The sequence below is a fragment of the Haemaphysalis longicornis genome, unplaced genomic scaffold (genome assembly GCF_048455015.1).
Source record: "Haemaphysalis longicornis isolate Haplotype H1 unplaced genomic scaffold, Haemaphysalis longicornis Haplotype H1 scaffold_20, whole genome shotgun sequence".
Classification (NCBI taxonomy): domain Eukaryota; kingdom Metazoa; phylum Arthropoda; class Arachnida; order Ixodida; family Ixodidae; genus Haemaphysalis; species Haemaphysalis longicornis.
The window spans coordinates 4,278,886-4,296,544 of record NW_027526296.1 but is presented as its reverse complement, the minus strand read 5'-3'; the positions used below and the strand labels follow the sequence as shown (position 1 = coordinate 4,296,544).

Genomic DNA, 17,659 nt, shown 5'->3' with positions numbered 1-17,659 from the left:
TACCGCTATCATGTGGTTCCACCTCCAAGGAGGTTCCACTTCCAAAGTAGCCCCACTTCCAACGTGGTTCCACTTCGAAAGTGGTCCCACCTTCAAGTGCTTCTACTTCCAAAGTGGTCCCACTTCGAAAGTGGCCCACTTGTGAAGTGGTGCCTTTTCGATAAGCCACTTCAAGGCGATCCCACTTCAAATATTCGTCTGGGTGGCCATGACGATGTCTCGGCAGCAATTATAACAATAATAATGTTAATCAGCGACGCTCTAGCCGCTCGTCGCCCTTTCCTTCACCTTCAAAACACTTCTGTGAAGGAAAGTTTTACATCCACCTAAATGCAGTCATACGGCTACAAAGGAAAGCTATACAGCTTTCCTTCACAGAAACTTACTCCAGCTTGGGGATTTCCCCTAAAATCTGATCGATTAACACTTGTCCTTCGCTTGGAGTTGTTGATCAATTCGCTTTCGCGCTACTAATGACTAGCCTCCTGGTTAGCTCGATTGGTAGAGCGACTGCTCCGGTTACCAGTGGTCCCGGGTTCGAATCCTGGACCAGGACGAATTTTTCTTCAACTGCGAAGTTTCCGAGAAAGCTCTATTAGCCTCTGTTGGGTTCCCCACAGTGCAAGTATTGGGTTCCCAATAGTGCAAAAAAAGCGGCGTTGTCCTGTACAGAAAACGGCCACCCTTGGGAAACGTTTTAAGCGAAGGTGTATTTTACATCAGCCAGCGCCTAATGCTCCCGCATTAAAGCAAGAAACGAGCACAATGCTAAAAAACGAATAATTAGAACGTGCAATACAATAAAATTATAGGTACAGTTAGTATATGCAGCGATTAAAAGTCAGAATCTGGAAAAAACACAGGTATCTACGGCGCCTATCTAGCGGGGCCGAATGCCGGTTGGTCCAACACCAAAGGACAGACTCTGGTTGTCCTGTGCTCCTAAGGCCGTCCTGCCGCGGCGCCTTCCTTCGATGTCCTTGGACGCGGCACTCTTGGTGCTTCTGCGTTTGGCGGGGCCGGGAACAGCCTTGTGGCGGCGGGCCAACCTGAGCGGCGAGTGGAGCTTCCACTTGTCGGCCATCATGCCTCGCATCGTGTTGGCTGGCGGAAGCTTCGTCGTCTCTGGCAGGGAGATGGCCAGGAACGCGAGGAACAGCAGGAGGAGGGCGACGACGGAGAAGGCCACGGCCCGCAGCTCTGCAGAGTGCACGTCATTGAGGAAGGGCCCAACCATGGCCCCCATCCGACCGCTCAGGTAGCAGAAACCCAAACCTGCTCCCCGCACCACCGTCGGGTAGAGCTCGGCCGAGAAGGCGAACAGCGTGGTCACGGTGAGCTCGAACACCAGCAGCCACAACACGGTGACCCCCCAGTGGAGCGCGTACGAACCGCGGTACACGTCGACCACAGCTAGGCATCCGATGATGACGGATAGGGCCGCCATGCTGTAGGCTAAGGAGAGCCGACGGCCAATGCGCCTCAGCACGTAGACGTTGAAAGGGAGCTCGATGACCTTCAGCCCCAGAAGGGAGAAGCGTGGTACCCAGCTTGTGCGCATAACTTCGCTTGTGTTGAGGCTGTAGAACATGGCAAATGTGATGCACCAACAGCCGAAGATGATGATGGACCGTTTGCGCAAGCTCTCGTTCGCTACCAGGTCGGAGACATGAACGTCTGCAACAGGAAGTGCGTCGTTGCTGTTAGTGCGCTGTCCTCCTGACAAATGGTTGTCACCTACAGACACAGCTGGGATAATGATAACGAGGAAATGTGGCTAAAGCTACTCAGTTAACAATCATGAATTACCAGATTTATATTTAAAGTCTTGGTTTCTGATCAAGGGCCGACAATACTTATTTGCTTTTTGATCCCCTTCATTTGCTTCAATTTGCTTCAACACAGCTCTTTACCCTCTTCCCTCGTAACCCACCACGGGTTGATGACTTGTAGCTTTATCCTTCCCTCTTCTATTCTTCCATTTCGCTCGTACCACGTTTTTAACTGTCCAGGGGCGGTATTCTCGTAACTGTCCCCTTTGAAAACGTCCCTTTTGCGTCCCGTTCATCGTGATGTACTTCCGGTTAAGCAGTGGGCCTTTGATTCAAATACCGTAACTGGTCTTGCAAACGCATTTTAAAGAACTGAAACCGTATCAGAGTATCTTTTATGTGTTTTTTGTTCCGCGAGCGAACCAACAATAAGGCGACGAAAAATCGTCTGCTCCAAATCGTCTGCTCCGAGTAGCCACGGCTCATAGCTCCGCCGTGCTTGTAAGGCGTCACATCCGGGTGTTCGCTTTTAGCCAATCAAGGCTCACTCAAAAGGAACAATCTTGAAAGGGACACAAGAAAGACAAAACACCGGAATACCGCCCCAGATCTATCATCTCGTTATCACCACATTGTCATCATCATTTAACCTCACTTATGGTTGCCCAGCGGGCATGCCCACGAGCTCACTTGCCAGTTGAGAGAAAGGATCTCCTTGCACTTTTGTCTCCAATATACTTACTATTACCACGTGATTCGTGGAGTAAGTAAAGAAACCAGTCAGTCTTGACCCCACGGTATCATCAGGTCGGCACAGTAGAGGAACCACTCATAGTAAAGATACAAGCCGATAACGCTGGTTAACTGGTTGTTTCTCCATGTTAGTAAGTCTGAGCTTAGGAACAGTGCATCACGGACACCGGCTTTGTTTTGAATCACAAAATTTCAATTATGAGGACGTGCTGGCGCGAATCTTGTTCCCTAGGATGATCATTCTGCTTGAGTGCTCCCGTCATCTCGCGGCAGTTCTCGGATGAGTTTTCGACCTCAGATATCTTGCCTAAGCTTTTTTTAGAAAGGGCATGCTTTTACTCAGAGAGGTTAAATATTCAATCCGGAAGCCTTGCTTTCGTGTTGATGGAATTGATAAAGCTGGTGTATTTTTATTGTATAAATCACAGAGATGACCGCAAAAAAGCCTTCACCAAACCGTATCAAGTCTATGGCTTCCAGAAATGAGCACAGCAGGAATCAGGCGATGGGGAAAGCCTTGCAAGTAAATAAAAATACTACTTATTTGTCAACAGTAACAGTAAAGAGCGGTACGCACCTTGATCTGAGAGAATGGCATCGAGAGTGCCCCCTTGCCCGTGTTCGAGCAGCTGCTGCTGCCTCTCTATCTGATCCCGGAGTGCAGCGAGGCGAGTCTTGAAGGCGTCCTCATCGACCTTGTTGACACGGGCCGCCGACACCAGGACGCGCTCGCCTTGACGCACCCGCGCGGTCGCCAGGAGCCAGCAGGGCGACTCCTCCATCAGGCACACAGCCAGGATCAGGGCACTCGTGGGGACCATGTACGCGATCTGCGCCATATGCCAGTCGTGGATGAAGGTCATCACGAGCTCGCGATATATCGCAGATGCAACGCCAGCCCCGGACAGGGAGAGAGCGCAGAACAGGGCGCGGTGGTCGATGTCGGTGACCTCGAAGAGCAGCACAGTAGACGTGACGATCGTGCTCGAGGCCGCCGTGGACAGCACAAAGCGGAGGACTGCGAAGGCCGGTATGCTGTGGTCGAACGCGGTCGCGATGCCGGCCAGGATCAGAAGAACGATCATAATGCAGAGGACCGGCCAGCGCCCGATACGGTCGGCCAATACCCCCGCACCGGCACCACCCAGCACGCCGCCAACCATGTATACCGCCATCAAGAGGGACAGTATCCAACGCCGGCCACAAACGAGGTCCCAGGCGCTCACTATCGAACGCTGTCCAGCACTTGGTTCATAGTCCCAGCCGGCGTCACAGGGTACCACGGTTCGGTTATCGGCTCCCAGGTCCTCCGGCACGGGAAACGGGGGGTCGTGGCGAAAGCAGTGGCTGCGATCATCATCTGTGCCGTCTACGGCGGGAATGCTGGCGTTCTTCCAGGTCTCCAGAGGCAAGTCGGCGTAGGCCGCCGGCGCCCTGCACCAGTGGTCGACGGGCAGGGCCAAGTCACTGGCAGCTAAGGCGTGCACAATGGATGTGAAGACGGCTAACGTCGTGCATAACAAGACCAGCCTCTGGAAACGGCCTTGGCCGAATATTAGGATGTACTCTAGCGGCGATGTCATGCCGGCGAGGGTTGAACCCTGGGATGGTACTCCTGGGGACAACGGGGATATCGGGGACATGATTGAGGACACGGGGAAGCTGGAACCTTGGGCTTGCACTCCCTCTGGGGACATCGGGGACATGATCGGGGACGCAGGCTGGTTCGAACACATCTGCCTTCCGTGTGCGGCCTTCGGCGTTTGGCTGAGGCGGCTGGAACACTCGGACGGAGCAGCTGCGACAAGCGGCTGCATCGGAGAAATGAGGTCTTCTTCTTCGAACGTGACCGGCAGCGCGAGCCTGGGCCCAGGCGGGAGACGATGTTGATGACGAGGATGAGGATGACGACAAAGAATATGACAGTGACGACGACGATGATGCGTTTCCCCGTATAAACTAGGTCATGGTTGCTATATCGCTTCCGAGTGAATAATAGTGAGAGCACCAGCCACGAATGACATGGCAACATGGAAGCCGGTTTTATTCCACTCAGCAAAATCCCGATGATGATGATACCTTAATTGTTGGTGACGATGATGACGACGTATCATCTCTTCCCCCCTTAATTACAGCCACTGTAACTTAATGGCTAAAGCGTGCAGGGGAAAAGCCGAAGCGGTCAGAGGGCCGTCGGAGTCTTGTCGATTTTGGCAAAGTTGGCGGGTGAGCTCCCGCCTCGGCCCCTTCCGCGCTGTCGTGGAATGAGGTCGTAGTACCGGGAGATGAGGTCGAAGCGTTCTGCGATGAGGACGGGATACTCTCGGCGGCGGGTTCCCGCTGGTTAACGTCTCCCGAGCGACAGTCGTGTTCCTCAGCCCGACTTCTCAACTGGTCTAGATGCCGTCGCTGAAGTCCCTGCTCCGATCAACAGTAACCATCCGGGAGCCCTGGTGTCTGTGCACAACTCCGGGAGTCCACCGTCGACCTGACCCAAACCTTCGCATCCAGACGGGGTCAGAGGCATTAAATTTAGTCTTTCTCGCTCTCGGTTGGATTTCTGTCCGGCCCTTGTCCGGTGTGATGCAGTCCATTTCGGATCTTATCTGATATCCCAGTAACAGCCCCGCAGGTGACTTGCCATCCTTGATAGGCGTTCGGTGATATCGGAACAGAAACCGAGATATTCATGTTTTGAGGTCCATTCCAGGGTTTTTCTTTAGCCCTTCTTCGAGGGTACGCACTGCTCTTGCAGCTAATCCGTTGGACTGTGAATGATACAGGGCAGTTGTGAGATGTTGCACGCTGTTTCGTGCCTCAAACTCGCGAGGACAGCGCTCACAAAATGCGGTCCGTTGTCTGAAACGACCGTTTTTGGAAGGCCAAGACGTGCAAACATTGACCTTAGCGCATCAACCGTTGATTGCGCTGTGGTAACTTTTACAGGAACTGCTTCCACGCATTTTGTTTTGGCGTCCACAACAGCCAATACCATCTGGCCGTCTATCGGACTGACAAAGTCTGCGTGTAGTCGGCTCCATCGTTCACCGGTGTCCGGGCACGCCAAAGGTATCTGGGCTGGTGGCATCGCCGAGGCCTGCGCACATGTACAGCATGATTTGACGAGCCGTTCTATATGTCACTATATGTCACCTGGGTACCAAAACAGGGTTCGGGCTATGCTTTTCATGGATGTCATTCCGGGGTGTGTCTCATGCAGCTGACGCAACATGCGTTTTGCCACATCCATGGGCAGAACAATGTGGTGTCCCCAATACACCATATTGTCGCTTGCGGTAAGCTCTGTTCTCCGGTTAAAGTATGGACGGAGTTGCTCGTGACCCTGCGGTAGGAAAGACGGCCACCCCTCTGCAATCCACTTTTTGACCTGCCGAAGGATGGCGTCTTGATTAGTCAGTTGTGCCACGTCGCCAGCGCATATTGCCATTCCCTCCGGACCTTGAATATACAAAACATGCGTTCAGCGTTCTCAGCCGCCTCCTGTGCCGATACAACAAAGTCTTCCGCCAGCTGCAGTGTTAGCTTTCGTTGTGTCAAAAAATTTCTCTGCACGTGTACATCGCGCACACCGCAAACAATTCGGCCTCTTAACATGGGCGCCAGTGAAGTTCCGAAGTTACACTTCTCTGCTAGCCGCCGAATTTCCGCAATAAAATCCTGAGCACTTTCATCTTCTTGTTGCGAACGCATGAAGAAAGCATAACGCAGCAATATCGTTGACTTGCGGAGCGTAGTGATCCTCTAAATGCCCGACAACTTCTTAGTAGCTGAGCTCATTCACCTTTCTCGTATGACGTAGTGCTTGCACCACTCGCACCGCAGTGTTCGTTAGCGAAGCTATGAGCAGTGCTCGCTTCTTCGTAGGCTCCTCAATACAATGAGCTTCGAAGTAAGCTTCCAGGTGAACCCGGTACGTAGGTCACGTACCTTCGCCGGTGAATTCCGGTGGCCGCCCGGCACTCATTCTTGCGTGGGACTACTCGCCTAGCGCAAGCGCGATCCTCACGCCACTGCTATATCGCTTTCGAGCGAATAATACTGAGAGCACCAGCCACGAACAACATGGCAAGATGGAAGCCGGTTTTATTCCACTCAGCAAAATCCCGATGATTATGATTCCTTGATCGTTGGTGATGATAATTATGACGTATCAGTGGTGTCATAAGGTTGTGACCTCCTTCTGAAATGGGGCTTCTCGGCAAATTCGCCGCGTGGGTATGTGCTACAATCTGGGTTGCCAGCCACCCAACGCAAATGTGGAAACTCAGTAGCAGGGTCTGCCACTCAGGGTGCATTACCCACGTAAAAAAATTCTAAAATTCTCAAACAAAGGTGCACATGAGTTCAAGTTACCGGCAGAAGGCCACAAAGTATCCTTACAGAAATTATACGTCGCAAAAAAGAAAACGACAATAAAATGAATTATAACAATTTTGAGGAATCGAAGTGCGCGAGGAAATTTTAAAAATTCTCGTGACCATGGTTTGCTGTATTAAACGTACATTCTTTCTCTCTTTATTTCAGCTGACATGTTTTTTTAACGCATAGAAATAGCATTGGTCGCCCTGGCACGAAAGCTGTACCTAAGCTTTACTGATTGATTGCAGGGTTTAACGCCTTGACCCAACGCAGACGATGAGGCGCAGCGTAGTGGAGGGCTCGGGATTAGTTTTGACCCCCTGGAGATCTTTAACGTGCACCGAAATCTCGTACACACGGGCGTTTTTGCTTTTCGCCTCCATCAGAAAAGCGGCCGCCACTCCCGGGAATCGAACCCGTGTACTCGTGCTCACCAGCACAACGCCCTAGCCAGTAAGCCCCCGCGGCGGGTGTTAAGCTTTATTGTAGCTACAGTAAGCCACGTTGGCAACATGCAGACTGTATGAAAATGCATTGAGAGTGTGAGGAATGTTCTGGCATAGTAATGGGCTCTGTTTAATAAAGTAATCATGCTATAAATGGTGCTGACATTGAAATGTGATGGGAATAAAAGCTTGAACGGGTCGGTTTGACATTGTACGAACAAAATGTCTTCCTATAGAAGGTTCCCGATTCATTCACTGATTGACTGATTCCCCCACGACCAGCTGAAACTGCTACGCCTAGGAACTTCAAACTTCGAGAACGAAATCCTATCATGGCGTAAGAGCACACTAAATCGGGACGTTCATAAATGCCACACCTAACAGAGGAAAATGGGAAAATTGCTTTTTTTGCAAATTTCCGATGACCTCACTCACCCGCACAGGTATCAAAGTGATTTCTGCAGATATAAATCCCGTAAAAGATCTGTAAAAAGTAGTTTTATAGCTTTGTCCTATTCCATCCCCATGGTCGAATATCTATTGCGTACAGAATTGGGTTCTTTAAAAGATATGTTTCACTGGATGAAATATAGCATGGTTTATCACTGATAAATGGTACTTATAAAAACACATAAAACAAGTTTGAGGATTTCGCCCAAATACGCCTGTAAGAGGGCGTAAAAGATTTTTGAAATTAAACCCTAAAAATGTGATAGGGACAAATAGGTGATGTCAGCGCCCAGCCAAACTTCCTTAAAAGGAGGGAGAAAATGTCCAGAGCACATACCCATCATAACGTAAGTATTCCTTGCGCCAGAATTTTTTAAATTATCAGGATGAGACAGAGAAAAGAGATGACATATTTTTCTATCAATTTGTCATTATGTCGTAGGCCTGTTGAGATATTGATCTGGTTTTCGCGTTTTTAGGTAACCCATTCGGATATCCAAAAACCGCTTTAAGGTGTTTTGGGTGATGCTCCCCTCATAAGGCTAATTTCTGATTTAGGGTGGGGTACACGTTCCCAGAAATTTCTCAGGGAGTGTTGAGCGCGTTGACATACCCCATTCGTTTTTGTTTACAAACGTTACCCACACATGCGCCCAAGGTAATATTCCGTTCCCAAGAGGGGTACAAACGTGGCGCTCGCGGCTCGAGAGAAAACGGTAATAAAACGTACCCACCGCGGTGGCTCAGTGACCATGCCGTTGTGCTGCTGAGCAGAAGGACGCGGGTTCGATTCCCGACCGCGGCGGCTGCTTTTCTGATGGAGGCGAAATGCAATAACGAGCGTGTGTTTGAGATTTCGGTGCACGTAAAGATTCCCACGTGGTCAAAATTAACCTTGAGCCCTCCACTACGGCACGCCTCATCGTCTGTGTAGCGTTGGCGCATTGAACCCCACAATCAGTCCATTAATTAAACGTGTCGATATGCAGCACCGCCTCCCTAAGATGACCTATGAGATTCCAAACCACTTTTATTTACGAGAATAATGCTGAGAACTGAGCTAAGAGAACATAATACTACAATAAAAAAATCAGGGACGCGTGCACTCACGAGGAAGACTTGAATTGCAGCGCTGTTGTCGGCGAGCATTGGCAAACAGATAGCATCATAGTATAGTATCATGGAGTCATAGTATATAACACATAATGTCTTAGTATAATTTCAGTACCATTGTTTATTGGCATGGTTTCGGTGATCGTAATCGTCGTCATATTCATCGAAGAGGTCGTCATCTTTTTCGCGGCGAATGGTGGATGCAAAGTCATCCTCAGCATTGTAGATTTTCACCAGCACTTCGTCTTCGACTCCCACGCAGCGGTTGCGGTATCTGCAAATCACCTTGGAAAGGATTGGCGCACTCGTAACCATGTCTTAAATTATCCGCAATGGCTTCTAGACAATGTGGCATTCGCGGTTTTTTTTGTGTGATTGTTGTTGCTAAGGCCACTGCGTGAGCCGGGGAGTCGGAGGTCGCCGCCAGGCACGCGCTCACGAGCGCTCAGCCCTCTCGTGGTATTTTTTCCTGCAACGGCGAAGTTACGGCGAGTAAGAGCAGCTCGGCTGTTAAGAATGATTGGTGTAGGAAAAAATTATGAATCCCTCGGGCTCAAAGTCGGGGCGTACGTTCCGAAACCCTTAACCGTAGGCTACCGAGGCAGAACAATAGATCTTTTATGCACTTTTTTAATAATTGCGGGAGTTTGCTGTTCAGCATAAGGAAAAACTACATGTAGAGGTACACTCCGCATTTCCGAAGGAATCAGAGCAGGGGGACATAATGTGGAACTTGTATCCTAGCCATGAAATTTGGTGGTCGTCCTGGGTGCGGACCGTAGGTGGCGGTGTGCACAAGTCGTAGGCTTCGCAGGGCAGGGCAACTCCACACCAAATGCTCTGGTGTATCCTGGTCCACAGGAGCGGCGCAAAAGGGGCACGTGGAGTCAAACGAGCATGGTATTGAGGTGGCCAGGACCTCCTCACAGCCGGCGTGAGGGCGACTCCCAGGCGAAGACGTCTGAGCAGGACCTCATCTTGGCGAGACAACCCGCCAGGGAGATCCGTACCGTGCGGGGGTGTGAGAGAGCGCGCGGCGCGCCGTAGACGTTCTTTTTCACTGGCAAGGCGAACACCGTTTGACGAAGGTGCAAGTGGAGCTGGGTATTGCACACGCGAGAGATGTGTACCGGCATCTTCAGCCTGAATTGCGGAGTGGCTGCTCCGTTGGCGCCATGACACGCGCACACGAAATGGGTTCCGAATTGCTAGCAGAAGTTCGTTGGACGAAAGAGTTTTACGAAGCTACAGCTGCCGATGAATCAGTGTAAATTGTACACTGTGGTGAAGCGTTATTGATTATCAACGATCTGTGTAACAGAGCATCACTCACTGCAAGGTGTCCTGCCTGCGTTGATGGCCACTTCGCCGTTGTAATGTAAGTGCAGGTCATTGGAACGGGAGCCACAGTCGGACAAAGTAGAGCGGTAAGAATAAAGGTATCTAAAGCACTCGCGTAGACAAACATTACCGTAGAGGAAGAGCTAGCAATGTACATAGACGGCAGAATCGCAGCACGAACCGTTCGGGGATCAACACGGGCAACACGTTGTGTATGCGTTAATATGTGGAACTTCCATGGGGCGGTATAGTGGTGTTTGATAGTTGTGGGGCTGGTGAACCGGTCATGTACGCTGCAAGAGTGGCGGAATCTGGGCCAAGGGCTTGTTTTTGGAGGCAGGCTTTTGGAGACGCTGATGCGCGAGCTCATAAAATGTGCTGAGCTGTGCTTCCTGTTGGAGAATAGGGATGGGGGTGAGGGCTGGAAGACCAGTTATAGCTCGCATAGCCGAATTTTTTTTAAATGCGAATGCATTTCTCAGTCGGGGGTTGTCGTGCTCCGTCGGCGTGCGCTTGCGTTCCTCCAGCGCGAGCGCACGTGAGCGCGCGCCTCGTAGTTCTGCCTTCGTCGTCGTCGTCTCGGCGCGGCGGACCCGCGCCGCTACAGTCTTTTTAAATGCGAATGCATTTCTTAGCGGGTGGTAGCTCGGGCGGGAGTAGCGGAGGGCAAGGGGAGAGGAGGAGCGCGCTCGGGCGTGTGAGGGCGCTCGCATCGCGGAGCTCGGGCGGAGTAGCGGAGAGTGAGTGGAGAGGAGGAGCGCGCTCGGGCGTGTAGGGCGCTCGCATCGCGGAGCTCGGCGGGAGAGAGAGCTCGCGCGCGGGGCGGGCGTGTTGCGCGGGTCTCTCTCTCCTCTCCGCGTACCCTCTCTCCGCTCGCTGCGCTCGGAAAATGTATATAAATGCAGTGGAGCGCACGCCTCTCTCCGTTACTGCTTGCCGCAGCGCACTCATCGGTGCACCCAATGCATTCGCATTTCCGCACGATCCCCTTCGGGGAGGTGGAGGGAGTTTTTTTGTTTCGAGTAGTGCCTAGTGTGACTGTGAGAAAGTGGAATTGAGCTCGATAAACTATGCGAGGCCGAAGAATGCCTCGGACAAGCATGCGGGTCATCTTGGAGGCCACACCGCCGGCTTTTTGAGACATGCGACGGAACAGATGCAGCGATTGTGAAGCTTGATGCTTTGCAGAGCGAATCCAATGTTTAGCAGAACCGGTGGCCGTAATAGCCAAACCCAGCCACCGTAGGGTAGACGCTGCTGGTATAGGGGTGCCTTGAACCGAAAGGCGGATAGAGGAGGTTGCCAAGCGCCGTCGGCCCCATGCGTTGGCCTAGGTAACAAGTGCTGTTTTGTTAGTAGATAGCGGAAGGCCGAGATACCTGACCAAGAATTGATTACATCGAGAGCTTGTTGCAGGCGGAGACTTTGGACGTGAAGGACCTGGTGAAGAGACCATACCGTGATGTCGTCTGTATAGATAATACTATAGATGTGTGGAACAGCACCCAGGCAAGAGGTATCATGGCCATGTTGAAAAGCAAGGGGTGCATACAGATCCCTGAGGCACACCACGGCGGGGCTGGAAGGAACCGGTGGGAGATCTGCTGAGACGGATGGAAAAGGGGCAGTTTCATAGGTAGGAGGAAAAGAAATCACATAGGCGGGATGGCAAGTGAAGGAGATGAAGTACCGCAATGACGGCGGCGTGGCCACGGTGACCGTACGCTTTGTGAACATCCATTCACAGTACAGAGCGAACAGGATGGGATCGGCCGCCAATAAGGATAATCTCGGAGAAGTGGCCCCCACTATCCCCTGCACCAAGGTGGGGACGAAATCCAATTTGGCAGGGGTGGTATAAATGGTGCACGTCGTGCCACCACGGAAGGCGTGTGGCAAACATTCGTTCCAACAGCTTCGAAATTGTCTTCGTGAGCGGTGTTTGTCGGAGGTTGCGGACATCTGTACTAGGGGTGCCGGGTTTCGTAACAGTGATAATAGCCGTTTAAAGCGAGGCCGGGGGGATCGTATACACGTGAGCCAAACCCGGTTGTTACGCCTTTAGGAGCCTCTCCAGTGAAGAATCGTCTAGGTTCTTAAAATATTGAAATGTTACTCCGCCATTGCCGGCAGCTTTGCCTAGTGCGGCCATGTGAATGGCCGCGGTTGGTTCCGCCATTGTAAATGGTGACAGTATACTCTCGGTTGTTGCTTCCGATGGCGGCGTACCAGCACCAGGCGGAAAAGTGAACGGAGGGGACATGATGGCTATGTCCAAGTCAAAATCGGGGTATAAAGTATGAGCCAGCGTATCTGCAAATTGCAACGAAGTTTGGTTGGAGGTGAGTTACGCTGAAGCAGCAGGATCTGGGGATCGTGGTGAACACTCCAAAGAATGAAAAATACGCCATATGGAGCCTAGCACAGACTGGGGCCCTAAAGAAGCGCACATGTCAAGCCAGCGTTGGAGGCACAGCCGGCGCTCATGGCGACAAGTCGTGGAACTGAGCTGTTTAAGGCGGAGTTGGCTAGATAAATTGAAGGCAGGGTGGGAGCCAATGCAGTGTATCGGTGTTACAACATCCCGCGAAATTTATGCATAGACAACAGTGACAAATTATCGCGTGGATTATGCATTAAGAAGAACAATAGACCCTATGCAAAATGCGCCCCGCCATCTCACGTCGACTCCGGTAACTAGGTCCGCCATTTCGGTACGGTCGTTTGAAACCGAAACCAAGTAGCAAAACATAGAAGGCGGGCATTGACCGCTCTTGGTGATGGACTACAATGCCGGAGCATTGCTGCATGCTGCAGTGCACGCAACGAGGAAATATTGGTCCATATGGAGAAAAGGCACGTGAAGTTCCACGCTCTTGAACGAACTCTCTGACGAGAACTATGCCGGCGCGAGCAACCTTTGTGACACGCTGAGCGCGGTGCGCTGGGAGCGAATATTTGTCATTGGTTCGCTAAGCGCGGGATTTCGTAGTCGCTGTCCGGATGAAAAATACAGCTGCGTTGGAGTTCCGTGGTTCAGCCTTTGTATTATAAATGAAGCCTGAGCGTGCGTCACCTATTTATGACTGACAGCGGCGCTCGAGCGGGGAAACAGTACCACACGTTGTCAAAATTAGGCTTTATTTCTTCACTCGTCCCTGTGGCTCTACGCCCGCTTCAATTCATTGTGACATGGTACCGCTTAGCCCCTACACGAGCCTTTATCTTACCTAGGGCTGTAAACTTTTCTTGCCGCACTACGCCGTCACGGCGCGGTTGAAAATTTCCTCTGTGGCGGGCGCGCACGGTATCGGAGTATGTTATTAGTTTCTTTTCGGTGCATTCAGCCGCGTGCCGTTACGGAAGTGGCGTACACTGTTTTATGATGATCTGACGTTGGAAAATTCGAGTTTCTGCAATTGTTTCCTGATTTGCCGGGCTGACAGGTTTGTTTACGTCAAGTTAACTTGTTGCCCATTGTCATTTCAGCCGCGATGTATTTACTGTCGAATATTTTGCGACTAAAATACACACTCACTCCTCTAGTTTGTCACATACTGCATGCATGCCTACGACGTAATGATAGTGGCCATTGATGTAGGTAGCTGAGGCAATTTTCAAGTTTTCATCAAAAAAAAAAAAAAAAAAAAACGGCCAGAGTTGCATCAGTCCGCCGCGCATCAGCTTGAGTGCTTTTGCTTTTTTTGTATCCATAGTGAAAATCCAAGTAAATTAAAATACTTCGCTGATTTATAGCGCGTGTAGTATAGCAAAATGTGGATATAAATGGAACAAAGGAAAGCATTCGCCCACCCCGGCATGCAGCGTTCTAGTAAACACGACGTTGCCCAGCCTCTGCGTGCTCGCGAGATGACCACGGCGTGATGTGGCTTGAATGCTTGCTGGTAGCTCATAGGTGACCCTCCAGGTGCCATGCCAGTCCTTGTTTCTGTTACTGTGGGGGGGGGGGGTGAGGCCAGCAAAACTGAGGCAAAAAACCCATTCCAAATGCTACCAAGTTTCCTCCCAAGCGCTTGCACGGCACTTTATTGCTGCTCGCATTGCTCCTGCACTCGACGTGCGCCCAACAGACGCATTGGCAAAGGAAGGGAGGGGCCATTTTCTTGCGGGCTTCTCCAGTCAATGTTTTGGACACTCGCTGGCTTGATGCCCTGCTGTCTCAGACGTCCCCACTGTTGTGGCAGTTGTGCACGCAAGCTCCGGTGGCGCCTCTTTAAAACCTTGGGCTTGCAAGAGGACGAGTAGGTGCATAGCTGCCAGGATGTGACTGCATGCTCCACTGCAACCCGCCGGGCACTCGCACGCTGCCTCCACAATCTCCCCACTGTCCGTCTCAGAGGTGAGGCACACAACGTAGGGCCGGCCAATTTTTCTCTGGGAGCGAAAGCAGCTGCTGACCACATGGATGAGGCCCAACCTGCAAGAACAGAGAGAGTAACAGTAAACAGCACTCAGGGAAGAACAGGACTAGTCCGCTACAGTTTATGCTAAAGGGACAGAGCAGAAAGCAGTGGCCGCAAGGAACAGACTCAAAATGACCAGATTTTGTGTCTTGCTTAACACTGTTGCTAGGGCAATAATCTATACCTCAAACAGCAATGATGTCAAAATTGTTTTTCAAGTTCGAGCGTGCAAGTATCGCTGCATGCTTTGTTAATGTACTTTCAAGAGAACCTCACCGTGGGTAATGATACCAGTACCCGCATATTCGTGTTCGTCATAACTTAAGCAAGCAATATTATGATTATCTGGAACTCACTTCCAAAACCTTTCGAGATAAACAGGTAAACATTCTGGCTATACCGATGACCCATCGAATTAAAAAAAAAATTAGTTCAGTGAGTTCGAGCTAACGAGGTTTTACGGTATTATCTGTTCGGGCACACTCAAAACATGCGCTTTAGAAGCTACCACAACCACCCCACTGCCGAAAAAGGCCAAGCCAGACGCACAAACAGATTTTTGCGGTAGGACATGCGCAATAAATAATGAAAACACACACAAAAAAGAAAATTCAAGGCGCATGTGCACTTTTGCAGTTGACTTCGCCGCAAAGCACGAATGCTTTGCGGCAAACGCGCGGGCGGACGACCGTCACGGAAAACGGCCGCAACCTTTCCGTAAACATCTTTGCCAAAAATCGTCCCGTAAATTCGATGTACAGCATTTGAAAATACCTAATCCACCCACTCGCGGTACGGTCTGGCGATTGTCAATTTCCTCTTTCAGGGTTACTACAACAGGGTAGGGTCCCCGCTACGCATTTACATGGTAAACAACGGTGAACAAAGGGCTATACCAATGCTCATACCGGTTAACTCGCGTCAAGGAAAAAACAAACATTTACTTACTGCGAGTCGCACGTGTTTGTCCGCACCGATGAAGGCGAGCAATGCGGCTCGGTGGCTAGGCGGCATGCCCTGCTCCGCTGGGCTCGGATGGGTCTTCGGCGCGGCACCACGAGTGGTGTGAGTCCTCAGACACAGTCGGCAGCGCAGACGAGTCCTTCGTCCACAATCCGTGGTTGGGACCCTGAAAACGCAGTCCAGTTTGAGCCATACAGCGTTACCGTCACCTACTCTTCCACAGTAAACAATGCCAGACTTCGCGATCGTCGCCCGTACCAATATGGCGGACGGTCTTGTTTACATCAGTGTTGCTAGATCACCAAGCAATTTCGCATAGGGTCTATTCCCTGTTTAAAGTGGTACCGGTCACTGGGCTGTGTACAAACTCTGAGTGATCGATACGTGCCGTGTTAATTCGTCAGCCGGTTCACCAGTTCCGTAATAATTTTATATTTTTCTTATTTTTCTTAGTTTTATCATTTCGTTCGACCAATTATTTTCATATACGCTATTATAACAATTAAAGGTGGAACTTTTGCGACATATGCATTATTGTGGAAATGCCATGCGTTATATGTTTTGCCATTTTCCGTAATTTTCTATTATTGATCTTATTTTCTGGTTTTTCAAAAGATCACCCGGCCAATTATCTGCACTTACACTATCATAACAATTGCATTTGCAACTTTTGCAAAATCTGCATTATTGTGGAAATGCAGGCCATTACTCGGTTCGCCATTTTCCTCAACTATTTTATATTTTTCTTATTTTTTCGTTTTTCGAAATTTCGTTTGACCAATTAAATCGATTTACGCTATTATCACGATTACAAGTGGAAGGTCCGCGAAATCTCCATCGTTGTGGGAAGGCAGGGCGTTAAACGTTTCACCGCTTTCCGTATTTTTTTTGCATTTTCTTTATATTGCAGTTTTTGAAAATTTCGCGCAAGCAGTTATCTCTATTTACGCTATTGTAGCGATTACCGGGGGAACTTCCGCGATATGTGCCTTTTTGTGGAAATTCAGGGCGTTACATGGTCCTGGCTGGGGGGGGGGGGGGGGAGAGAGAGAGAGAGAAAACGTTTATTTGAGCTTTCTAAGGTGGGAGTGGTTCCCTAGTCCGGGAATCCATCAAGTGAGCAGAGAGCCTTCGCTCTGGATGCCAGGAGCTGCTGGACGTCCAGACGGTCGCTAGTCACCAGGTTCTCCCACAGCTCAGGGGTGGGAAGAGGGGATCGGAGAGGTGGAAGTTTGGGATTGCACACACACTGTATTATAACATGAGCTAGAGTTCCGGGTTGTGAACAAAACTGGCATACAGCAGAGTATTGAGTTGGAAATATACGATGCAGGCGAACTGGGTGAGGAAATCTATTGGTTTGTAGTCTGCGGAGCAGCGATTCTTCTTCCTTGGATAGTGAAGGGTGAGGAGGAGGGAAGTGTTGTCTGTCGGACCGGTAATATTGCGTGATGTCCTGATACGTTACGAGCGGGATTAATGATGTGGTTTCCTCGGAAGCCTGGAGAGAAAGGGCGCAGGCTTGCTGATGAGCAAAGTTGTTGCCCGTCAGGGAGGAATGGCCAGGAGTCCAGATGATATTAACTTTCCGGCTGGGGTGGTGTGGTAAAAGTAGCTTTAAAGTAGAAGGGGCCAGCCTCCCGGCTAAGAAGCTTCGGCAGGCAGCTTGGGAATCCGTAATAATGATTGGGCACTTCGTGTGTATGAGGGCTAAGGCTATAGCTAGCTCCTCGGCAACCCAGGTTGATGATGTCTTGATTGATGCACAGGTAATGAGGGCGCCCTTTGTGGTGACTACGGCTACTTTGTGTTGACCATTAGGGTAGGTACTAGCATCCGTATAGGCGACATCCGTTCTTTTTCCATAAATATTCTCATGTGCTTGGCTTCGGGCTTGTCGGCGGCTGGGATGGAGGTGAGGGTGCATATTTTTGGGTAAAGGGCGAACCTGGATGGTACTTCTCCAATGGTCAGGGAGGGGCTGACAGACAGTAGATTGCGGGCATGGGATATGAAG

At 50.6% G+C, this 17,659-nt stretch overlaps 1 protein-coding gene across 1 annotated transcript; it reads right to left on the bottom strand.

Annotated features, from left to right (window-relative positions):
- Positions 1-880: 880 nt before the first annotated feature.
- Positions 881-4,108, bottom strand: LOC144172371 (solute carrier family 22 member 7-like). Its single transcript, XM_077701126.1, has 2 exons — positions 3,103-4,108; positions 881-1,677 (listed from the first exon to the last, which is right to left on the bottom strand). The coding sequence occupies exons 1-2, from the start codon at positions 4,106-4,108 to the stop codon at positions 881-883; spliced, it is 1,803 nt and encodes a 600-aa protein (XP_077557252.1).
- Between the last annotated feature and the right edge of the window lie 13,551 nt (positions 4,109-17,659).